We start from the raw sequence: 12,324 nt of genomic DNA, 5'->3' as shown, positions 1-12,324 counted from the left end.
GGCAGAACAGCCCTATTGGGTTTATTTAATGGTTAAATGATTCCCTTTTCTCTGTAATAATAAAACAGTACCTGTACTTGATCCCAACTAAGATATAATTACCCCTTATTGGGGGCAGAACAATCCTATTGGGTTTATTTAATGGTTAAATGATTCCCTTTTCTCTGTAATAATAAAACAGTACCTGTACTTGATCCCAACTAAGATATAATTACCCCTTATTGGAGGCAAAACAATTCTATTGGGTTTATTTAATGTTTAAATAATCTTTTAGTAGATTTAAGGTATCCAGAAAACCCCAGGTCCTGAGCATTCTGGATAATGGGTCCCATACCTGTATTGCAAAGTTTTCCTTGTGTATGATTTAGCTTCTTCCCTAATTCATATTGTAATCTATCCCTCATTCCTTGCTTGGCACTGACTTTCCCCCGGTTGACATGACCTGCGTATAGAATTGGTAATTGCCTTGGTTATGGGGTTCTCTGCAGTCCTGTGCAAGGTTATAACAGCCTTCCTTGATTGATGTTATAGATTACTACAATGTACAGGTCATTTACTAATGCAGTGTAAAATGTTAAGTGCATATATATATATATATATATATATATATAAGTGCTAAGTGCCATGCTCTTAAAGGAAAACTATACCCCCAAACAATGTAGGTCTCAATAAAAATAAGTATTCATTCTGGGGGTATAGTTTTCCTTTAACCACATTACCCATTTATCTATGCCAGATATTTATTTTACTGTATCCACCACAACTTGTCCTTAAATCACCAATATGGTTGCAGTTTTGCTCCTGTTATATGTGAAACTTGTACAAGTTGTGGTGCACATTTTCAAAATTCATACTGTGTTACTTCTGGATTCAGTAGTGGCATTAGCGCCCTATTTTCCTAGTACACATTATTTGCATCCATGAGCCTTGTCTAGCTACTGCCCAGACACAGCTTCTTAGAATACCTGGTTTATTCCATAGTTGGGAGCCTTTAGAAATGAGATGTGTGGCCTCAAACATGGTAATAAGGCAGAACAGAGCCCACTAAAGATAGTCACAAATGGACCAGAAGCTGTATTTTATATGTAGTAGAAAAGGTGCCATCAGACATTTAAACCAATATTTCTTAAATAAGGAAGAATTCATATGCCCCAAGCAACAGACATAGAATTCAATCACAACACCCACTAGCTCTATTAAATTAGTATTTTCCAACCAAATCACCCCTACCAGAACTATGTCAATTGTCTCACTGTTTAGTAAAATTACTATACAAAATTTGTTTGCCAATATTTAAAGTATCTAAACTAGTTGGATCGGAAGTATATATGCCTGCCCACAGGGAACCTGCAGCACCTCAGCTTATAACAAATACTGCATGTGTAGCAGAGATAATAATCCCTTCCTTATCCCAGAGATAAATCCAAACAAGATAAGCCTTACAGAGCAACAGGATGACCTTTGGCACATAGATATTTTTGATTTGGTATTTAGATACTTATGATATCACAGACTTCTGTCATTTCATAATGTGCAACAAATCCTGCTTTACTATGTATTTATTGTCCCGCCACTGAATGTTTTGCTGTGTAAGTCAGTGATATAGCCGAAACGTTAGTCTTCGTAATAACCACCATTTTAATTCTATAAGTCCTGTGAGTGCGGATCTCTTCATTGCTGTGTATATATACTGTACACATACACATATTGAAAATCATAAAACTCGTTATGTGCAGAAATAGCATGAATCTGGCTGTCTAGAGATTTCTGCACAGCCAAAAGGACACGGGGCAAGGACAAATTGGGGCAGAAGGTGCATAGGCAAAACAACATGCTATGTACAGGACCTTTACTAAACACACTAGGCGGTCGATTAAGGCTGAAGACATAATTATTACTACTCGGTCAAAAAATTAAAAACATTACATTTTTTAATTGTGCTGGAATTAATATTTCAAACACAGATTGTCCAAATCCATAATCATTGCAAGCAGTTTGTAGGAGGCATTACGGATTCAGAGCAGTGTTAGAGCTCAAGCCAGCAACTGACCTCACAGGGCAGGAGGGTGTTCATTGCTCACTGCAGTCAAACACATTCTGCTAAAATGACATATTTACTGTACTGTATCTGCTTTGATAAATGTTTGTAAAAATTGAAAGTCAGGCAAGTGTTTATATGGAAAATATTGGACTGCTAAAAATCATTTTAAACTTCCCAGTTTAAGAGCAGCAATTTGAATCAAAAATATAATTAGTGGGTTAATATAATTAGGCAAACTTGCAAAACTTATGCAAAACTATGTGACTTCAATTGCATTACCCATTGTCTTTTCTTGCATGTAGGTTTGCTCTCCCCATATTTATGTGTAATGCTAATTAGGAGCTGGACGTGGAGGATACTGCCTTGCCCATCCCAATACATGCCTGGCAAACTACATCTCCCTGCAACTTGTAGAAGTCCTCACTGTAGGGAGGGAGAAGGGTTTTCCCCATTGAATAAATATATACTTTATTTCTATTAAAATGTATAAAAAGAATAATTACAATAAGCATGTTGTATCTGTGCACATTTTAGTAACAAAACAAGTATACAGCTATAGAGAAAAATGGGAGATGGATGGGTTGGAGGTAAGTGGTGAAAGGGGAGTCAGATCACAGGCCCAAAATTTTATCTAAAACAACACACGTAGAGGGGAGATTAGGGGCAGGATGAGGATGAGGATAAGTGCTCTTCTTCCTCAGGGCTCTCTGATGGAATAGTCTCTATCCAGGCTGAGAATCAGTCTGCGGCAGTTCTGAATATACTGACATCCTCTTCAAAATGAGGTGATTGCTTAGAAGCCACAGAATATCTTTAGATGTCAGGCCTTCTGGATAGCCTCTTCCATGTGGGCAGCCAGGAACAGTTTGTACCAAGTGGTATATTCCTGGGCACGCAATCTCTGAGTTCATGTTCAATGGCATTTAGCAGTGTCTGCAGAGATGGGCAGTCCAAAAAGGAGGTGCAGTACTGTTTCCTCATTTAAGATAATTAATCAGGGACAGTGTCTTTTAGGACTTTCATGCATGCTCAAAACCGGTACATGTAAAGGCAGTCATCCTTGGATAACCCCCTATGAAATTTCCTTGTGCTTGGTAAGCCTATTGGAAGTCACATTTTCCCAAACTATTTTTTTTCTTTATTGTGGAAGGTGGAGCTATGGAATCTGTCTTTAGCCCAGATAAGCTTGATTTTGTAAAGTCTGGTTCGACTTTTGCCATTGTCCAAAAGCTTCAGGGCAGTGCTCTCACCTCCAAAACAAGCTGCAGCTCTTGCCAACTGCTGATCAGTGCAAAAGATGATCATACCGTCCATGTACAGCAAACACTTGATTTGTGATCTGGCAGGTTCTGATTCAGTGATCCTTCTAATTTCTGCATACTGTCTGATTCATTTAGCAAAGGGACACAAAAAGAAGAGGTAAAAGAGGGCAGCCATGTCTGACACCAGCTGCTACAAAATAGAAAAAAAATTGCCAGCTCTCAATTTCTCTTCACACTAAATGATAACATGAAACAGAACTCAAAACAACCTCAAGTGGATCATTATCTCCCTCATGAAAGGGGCTTGACATGTTTTGTAACTAAGATCCTTTTGTCTAGTGAATGTCACCATTTTTCTGTCATTGACCAATACACTGCAATCCATACAAGATATGGGCTTTTGTAGCATCCTATCCCACTTATCCATATATGAATGCCATTGCTGGTGGTTGATTCATTTATAGATCTTAGAGATTAGCTGGCCAGGGTTTCAGCTGAATTAGAAGTATGTTTTGAGACATAAAGTGACAGAGTTATAAGTATTCAAATAATATATGTCCCGTGTTTGAGATTTAATGAATAATTTTCCAAATGCTTTCTCCTGGCGTGTGAGAGACATAGGGGGTGTCAGGATTCAGACAAGTATTTCCCCCATTGATCAGATTTGGTTTTGGACTGCTCACAGTAGCCTTTTATTCATATTTTGTAGTGCTGTCATCTTCATTTGTGACATATGTATTTTTGGGGTGTGGGGACACTGGTGGACATGCATAAGAATTGACCTGTGAAGGTGTTTGCATTGTGTGAGTATTACTCAAAGCAGTTGAATGCGTTCTGCTGAATTGATATTGCTAATTCTTCTTTTCTATATTCGAGTTCTATAAAGAAAGAAAAATAAAATATACAACACAATAATCTTTCTACAAAGTATTCAGGGAAGTAAAGGTATAATTAATCCATGCTTAAGATTAATTTTTTTGCTACTAGTTACTTCCTTTTGCGCCACATTACAGTTAAATTACTTATTACCTGTCATAAACCTTAACTTCCAAGTGAATATGAATGCCATAATCACACCTCATAATTGTTCCCCTCCTATAAATATCACTATAAAAATGGAATGGCAGAACAAAGGGCAGAACATTGCTTCTGAAAGCAGCTTTGAAACAAATAACTAACTTCTTTTTTTGTTATAGGGTAGAATGGCAATGCATATATTGCTAACATTGCTGATTTTTTTCCTGGCAACTGATAGATCCCATGCCCAGGTGTGCCCAACAGGTAAGTGTCCAAGCTAAAGTACTATAAATATTCTTTAATTATTATTAGTATTATTCTGCTGACATTAGGGTATTTACATCTGTTGGTTTTCTACCAACAATGCAGAATTTTTTCCCCACCATACAAGCATCATTATTATTATTATTATTTCTGCACTGACTGCAATTTTTGCCAAACAAAATAATATGAACATTGATTCATTGGTCAGGAATACCTGGCTGAAATGTGGTGTTAATACAGACTAACCTGCACTTGTTAAACTACAACACCTAATATCCCTCCGACAGGCTTTACAAACTTTTCTTCATAACTCAACACTCCCACATACAACCAGGAAAAGGTATGTTGCACATATATTTTCATGTGGTACCCCATTCCCAATCACAAAATGCTGCTACTCTATTCAGAAATTAAAGGAATAATGTAATAAAACATGTGGGCTGCTGTAGGTCCAAGAACTCATTGAAATCAATTCAATGTGCAACCTGATTATAAGTGGCTATAAAGACTAAAAATGGAGCAAATATTTGAACCAATTATTACATTTTCTAAGAGTTTGACATAGTGGAATACATTTCTAATCACAATATTATGGGTATTATATGTCCCAGAATGGTTGATGCACAATAGATCTTGCCAGACAAATTTAATTGCCTTACATAAGGAGGTGAGCAGAAACCTTAACTCTAGTATGGCAGTGTATGTGATCTAATGAGACTTTGCTAAAGCATTAAAGTACCAGACAGAAGGTTATATGGCTGAGGGATAGATTACAGAGAGTGGTGGTAAATTAAACATTTTCCAGTGTTCTTAGTGGATACCGCAGGGGTCTGCGCTTGGCCCTTTGCTTTTTTAACTTGTATATTAATGACCTGGAGACAAGAACTGTAAGTATATAAATACCATGTCTATTTTTTCTGATGATACTAAATTGTGCAAGACTATGGGGCAGATTTATCAAAACAGGAGTTCGAATCCGGAATGGGAAAAATTCGGATTGGAAATGAAAATTTCTGAAGATCGCAAATATCATGAAAATGCTTACGAAAAAATTGTATTAGTCATGATAATATCGTATTGGCAATCCAAAAGTCACTAAATTTTAATACCGAACGATTGTAAACAGCGGGAAGACCTTTCCGATTTTTTCGCGCAAGCATAAAAAAATTTGGCAAAAATATGCTCGGAGCGTTCAAGATCGTTTTTGGATTAGTAAATCTGCCCCTAAAAGTCCCATGCAGGATTCTCCCACTTTGCAGAGCAATTTGATGAAATTGGGCAGCAAACTGGCAAAAGAGGTACAATGTTTATAAGTGCAAGGTTATGCACTTTGGTAGAAATAATATAATTGTGGGTTGTATACCAAAAAGTAGTTTGTTGGGGGTATCCTTAATTGAGAGAAATTTAGGGATTTTTGCAGCTAACAAGCTGTGTGAATACAGTGAACACTTTTTTCTATCGTATTCATACTGAAAGGAAAGTACACATTTTTAGATAATAGCTGCTTTTGGTCTGGATGTAGGCACGTTGGTCACAAAGATAAAACCAATGTCATCAAAGTATTTACTGTATATTCTAAAGCAAATTTAAAAGCAAATCACTATTAGTCCATTAAATACATTCCACCTTAGTTTCAATAACTCAGAGTTTTAACTCCTCTTCTCTTCAGGGCTTCTTGAGGTATCCTCCAGAGTTACAGAATGTTCAGGAGTAGGGTTAGGCAGCCAACATATTATGCTAGAATTGTTTATACATGCTTAGGAAAACTGTTTAACCCCTTAAGTGCCACAGGACGTAGAATCTACGTCCTGTGTTTAAAAGTACCTAAGTGCCACAGGACGTAGATTCTACGTGCCAGACACGCACACAATCGCACACTTATTACACTAATACACACTTACACACACACATACATTTTGTGGGGGTTTCACACATTCACAGCACTCACACTTACTTGCACACTCACACAACACTCAGTCTGCCAAGTGTACATGCTTACTTACACACTTAACAATTTACTGACTTTTTTTTTTATCACATCGTTTTTACTCTTGCCTGAAAAAAATGTTTTATTGCCATTGTGGATGGCGTATTAGCTAACCGCACTGCGCAATACCTTTTGTGTATTATTTTGGTGTTTTTACTACATTTTCTGTGATTTTGGTGCATTTTTAGGTATTTTATTGCATTTTTAGCCATTTTATTGCATTTTCAGTTATGCATAGTTGTTGTTCACTTGACTTTGTCTGTAAAACTTATTTGCCCAAGCCAAAATACTCAAACTGTGATTCTGACCGCAGATATTACTAGCCAAAAAAACCCCAACAACATTGATTTTAGTGATTTTTTTTTTATTTTCAGCAATTTTATTGCATTTCACATTGTTCTTTGTTACTTGTCTTTGCACATGGACATTTTGTCTGCTGCATTTCAATTTGGCTTCCTCTGTACCCCACATAGTTTGGTAAATCCATGCATATTGGGCATCAAACTGTTCAGTAGACCCCTGGCGTTCATACTTAGAGTGTTTTATGTTGTTACGTTACTAAATGTGGGTGTACATAATGGGGCAACATGCAAGCTTTGTGACGATTTTCAGAAATGTCACAAAAACCATTCTGTTTAGCATAGCTTTTTAGTTTGCGGTAGAAAGTTGTATTTACCCATTTTAGTTTTGTCAGAATGTTTTCTTTCAGAAAATATATGGTTTTCTAGGGTCTCCGTACTGTTAGGGGGTCTTATGGCACATAATACACATACCGGGCGCAAAATTTGCACGAGCCGGAGCGTCATATGTGAAAATTCATATGCACTATTTTTATTTGGGTGCCCTTGTGCGCCACATAGTTTGGTAAATATATGCATATAGGGCATCAAATTGTTCAGTAGGCCCCTGGCGTTCATATTTAGAATGTTTTATGTTGATACGTTACAAAATTTAGGGGTACATAATGTGGTAAAATGCAAGCATAAAAAACGTTCGTGGCATAGCTTTGTAGTTTGGTAGTTTGCATTAGAAAGTTGTATTTACCCATTTTTGTTTTGTCAGAATGTGTACTTTTGGAAAATATATGGTTTTCTAGGGTCACCGTACTGTTAGGGGGTCTTATGGCACATAATACACATACCAGGTGCAAAACCTGCACGAGCCAGAGCATCTTATGTGAAAATTCATATGCACTATTTTTATTTGGGTGCCCCTGCACACCACATAGGTTGGTAAATCTATGCATATAGGGCATCAAAGTGTTCAGTAGACCCCTCATATTATGAAAGATGTACTGTATTTACCCATTTTTGTTTGGTCAGAATGTGTACTTTCGGAAAATGTATAGTTTTCTAGGGTCTCCGTACTGTTAGGGGGTCTTATGGCACATAATGCACATGCCGGTAGCTTATATTGCAGTGTATGCACTTTGTATGCACTAACTTCCTTTTGGGGTCTCTAAATGCCAGATACATAGGTGCCTATGCACAATGGGCATCAAACTGTTCAGTGGACCCTTGGCTTTCATATTTAGGGTGTGTTTTCTTGGTACCTAATGTTATGTGGGAGGTAAGGTGCTTAAAAGTGGAAGGTTTGATGCAATTTTCAGGTATTTGTACTTTCCAAAAATATATGGTGTTGGGGGGAGTCAATGTATTTTTTTGTGTTTACCCCACAAAAATGCAGTTAATTTGTTGAATTTTCAGTAGCTAAAGAGATCTCCGGGGCAATTTATACCCCCTTTTGGGGGTCTGTGAATGCCAGATACTTTAGTAATCCTATGCACAATCAGCATCATACTGTTCAGTGGACCCTTGGCTTTCATATTTAGGGTGTGTTTTCTTTGTACCTAATGTTATGTGGGAGATAAGGTTCTTGAAAGTGGAAGATTTGATGTGATTTTCAGGTATTTCATCAAAACTGGCAATTTCGGGAAAGCATTGCAAATCTATAGTTTGGAGTAGAAAGACATGGGTACCAATTTTGAATTCGCCCGAATGTGTACTTTCCAAAAATATATGGTTTTGGGGGGGTCAATGTATTTTTTTGTGTTTTTACCCCACAGAAAATGCAGTAAACTTGTTGAATTTTCAGTAGCTAAAGAGATCTCCAGGGCAATTTGTATGTACTAACTTCCTTTTGGGGTCTCTAAATGCCAGATACTTTAGTAATCCTATGCACAATGGGCATCAAACTGTTCAGTGGACCCTTGGCTTTCATACTTAGGATGTATTTTCTTGGTACCTAATGTTATGTGGGAGATATGATGCTTGAAATTGGAAGATTTGATGTGATTCTTTAGAATTTCCATAATTTTTATAGAAACTGCTAAATTCAGTAAAGCATTTTGTGTTTGGTACTTAGGAGTTGGAAGACATAGTTACCTATTTTGGATTCGTCAGAATGTGTACTTTTCAAAAATATATGGTTTCCTGGGGTAAACCTAATGTTCCAGGATTTTTGGCTTTGGAATCTAAAAATCATATTCTGCTGTAATGCTTTGAAAATTTGGTAATTTACTGCTGGAGCTTTTGATCTATAGATGTCTCCATAAAACTAAACATATCAGGTATTGGCACGTTCGGGAAACATGAGGCTTTCCAAATCAGTTGAATTTTTGTCCATAAAATAAAATATGTTTCTGGTATAAATCCCTATATCGTGAAAAATAGCATTTTTTCTTTTTTTTTTTTGTATTTCAAGCTCTAAATCTTGTTCCAGAAGTGGAAATACACAAAAACTCAGGCAAAGCTCAGGTTCTCCTTAAAAAAAACCCAATATATAGTTTGCCTACCTAAACTTAACCCCCCACCCCAGTAAATGCCCCTAAAATGAGAGAGCACAAAATGTTAAGAAAACGTCTGGCACTGAGGAGAACCGAAATGTGAAATTTTGCCGGCACTTAAAGGGTTAAACTATGAACTTATAATCTTTTGTTTTTCAGTCACATCATCCCTGACCTATTTAGTGGACACAACAGGGTCAATGCACGATGACATCCAGCAGTTACATTTGGTGAATAATTGGATACTTGATCGCACAGTGGCACAGTTTCCATGCGGCGTGAGGCAGTATACAATGGTTGAGTTCAATGACCCAAGTATGGATTTGCCTTTACCTTTTTCAAATTTGTGTTTCTCTAGAGAAAATATTTCAAAAACTTTCTACATTCAATTGATATGTACATGTTTATAGAGAGGAAAATGCTGTCCTAGTTACATAGGCTTTTCAATCCTCTTACAAGATATGGTTGCCATGACATAATGGGCCAGATACATAAACCATGAGATAACTACTTATCATTAAATTGAATCTGGCCCAGTTCTGTGGAGAATCACGTGGATTTAAAATGAATGCATTTGGTTAATAAATGTAGTGACGTAAGTATGAGAAAATCTTAATATAAAATGTATTCAAATTTTACTAATAAGTAATTATTATGAGTTAGTAAAATATGCATATAATGCAGAGCGGCATTTGCAAACCATATGTTCCCCCATTGGTCGGAAAAGTACCTGTTTCTAAATGATCCCCAAGTAAATGCTAACTACAAGGGATCATGCAGAAGTGTTTGTTGCAGCTCTTTAGAATATAAAGTACAGTATAATGTACTACTGCAAGTACATTATTTCAAACACAATCATCATGTTTTTTCCCACAATGCAGCATTTTCCCCAGCATCAATGCAAGCGCAATGGTTTAAAATTTAGTGGTTGGGCAAAGCTTTCCCTCTTTTGTTATAGTTTATACAGGAGCAGTGGCCAGCTCCATGTTGTAGCTCCCACCCTTCCCAGCTACTGTCAGGTGATCCCAATCGAGGGGGTTTTACCTTGATAGCAAATAAGTTGCAGGTAAAACTCAGTCCCTTTGTTAAATGTATATTGAAGAAAAATTCTTAATAAATCAGATAAAAGTGAGTGTAGGACTGACCAGACCGAGGGCGTAGTTGGCCAGCTTGAAGTATATTGCAATATATGGACAAACAATCCCTGTTTTGCTTAAAGGGGGGGCATTTCTTAGTAGCTTAATGCACAGAATGTCTTAATGTCCTATATATATTGATAATGGGTGAGTGCAGAGGATCTCTTGTTGTTGGCCAATGTGTCAATAGTAACATGATTTCATTTGCACTTCACTCTAATTAGATGCAGTAGATACTGATGGTTTTCCAGGTCCAGTTGACATAATTTCTGGTGTCAACACAAGAGTATCACATGCACCTGATTCTTTAGATGCAAGAGTGCTGCACCTATTGATGCACTGCATTGAGGGAACCCTGCAGCTACTCCAGGGTTCTTCTGTGTCACCAGGTGTAACTGCACTTGATTTGGAATCGGGGTGGGAAGGACTGAGTGGTACTAAGCAAAACTATACGGAAGTGCAAATGGCACATTTTGATGCAAATACATTTAATGGGGGGTTTACTACCCAGATGACAGTGAGGAAATGTGTGGGAATTGCAGTAGTAGATGTAAATGAGCCCTATAGTCTCTAGAAGTGCCTTAGGATGTTCCAATAGAGCTTGACAGGGAGAAGACACTGAAGAATGGCAGACTCACTGTGGAATACTGCTGGTGCAAGGAAACTCTGCTAGTTGGCCAGACAATGCTTAATGTCCCATGCTGACCTATGTTGACTGCACCAATAGCCAATCACAATGAGATTTTATGAGAAGTCAGAAATGGCATTGTAGGTTCTCTACGTTCTTGTTTGACCATCTTTTTCCCTGGGCAGTGAGTATCTAGACTCCACCTAAGATGTTCTTCTCCAGCCAGCTGGTTAAGTGCCTGGATTCATCTGATCTAAAGTAACATCATATGATGTAGTAGAAGTACCTGCAAATTGTCAGTCATTAGCGAATGTGAACAAATATGTGCATTTTTTGAGTAGTTTACCCTTATGGCAAGTTCATAAGCAGGAACATGGACTTTTAAAGGGGATGGACACCCTCCACACAATGTTCCCGTACTGCATGTGGTCTGGAGAAATGGAGGAACATTTTATTAAGCAATGCTGGACAAGACTCCTAGCAACATTTCAGTGAACCCATTTAACTTTTTTCCATGCTGTACAAGCGAAGGCCAACAATCACCCATGCTTGTAAATTTCCATAAACCAGTGCTTATTAATCTCTGGGATCTCACTCTGTTTCGTAGCATTTGGCCCAGCAAGGATGACAAATTCAGTTGATGTGTTTAAGACATTTTTCAATGACCTCACTATCAGTGGTGGAGGCGACTGCCCAGAATTAGCGATGAATGGACTCAAAGTGGCTTTAGAGAATTCCCCAGCCAGATCCTTCATTCTAGTGCTCACAGATGCATCTGCTCAAGATTACAACGTTGTTCCCCTTCTGAACAGCATACGTTCACTTATAACTACCACACAGTCACAGGTACAGTACCAGGTTTTTAAAAACCAATATTATTAGTTCATGGTGTTTCTGGCTCTTTGTTTGAAAAGCTTTTATTTCTGTTTTATTTACTCATATTCCCTGTTTCTTCCGCAGGTTATCTTTTTGATAACGGGGCTTTGCTCAGGTTTAAATGATCCAAGGTTCCTCATTTACAGGGATATTGCTTCTCTGAGTTATGGGCATATCTTTCAAATTGGCCTCTCAGATCTGAACAAGGTAAGTACTGTCCCTGTGGGAGCTCTGTTTGTACAAAAACTTTTCCCTTCAGAATGCCCAGGCTGTTTCAGCTTAAAGGGGTTCTAAAATCAAAGTATATACTCAGCATTAATATATAGCC

General features: G+C 37.6%; 1 protein-coding gene across 1 annotated transcript in view; it reads left to right on the top strand.

Annotated features, from left to right (window-relative positions):
• Positions 1 to 4,500: 4,500 nt before the first annotated feature.
• The window catches only part of LOC116407810 (uromodulin-like), a 32,777-nt gene continuing 24,953 nt past the window's right edge, over positions 4,501 to 12,324 (top strand). Inside the window, exons 1-4 of the mRNA XM_031893839.1 lie at positions 4,501 to 4,584; positions 9,516 to 9,671; positions 11,728 to 11,966; positions 12,081 to 12,203. Coding sequence (XP_031749699.1) covers positions 4,506 to 4,584; positions 9,516 to 9,671; positions 11,728 to 11,966; positions 12,081 to 12,203 — 597 coding nt within the window. The 5' untranslated portion in view covers positions 4,501 to 4,505. The remainder of the gene's footprint in view (positions 4,585 to 9,515; positions 9,672 to 11,727; positions 11,967 to 12,080; positions 12,204 to 12,324) is intronic.

The sequence above is a fragment of the Xenopus tropicalis genome, chromosome 9 (genome assembly GCF_000004195.4).
Source record: "Xenopus tropicalis strain Nigerian chromosome 9, UCB_Xtro_10.0, whole genome shotgun sequence".
Taxonomy (NCBI): Eukaryota; Metazoa; Chordata; class Amphibia; order Anura; family Pipidae; genus Xenopus; species Xenopus tropicalis.
This window is presented reverse-complemented; position numbering and strand designations above follow the sequence as displayed.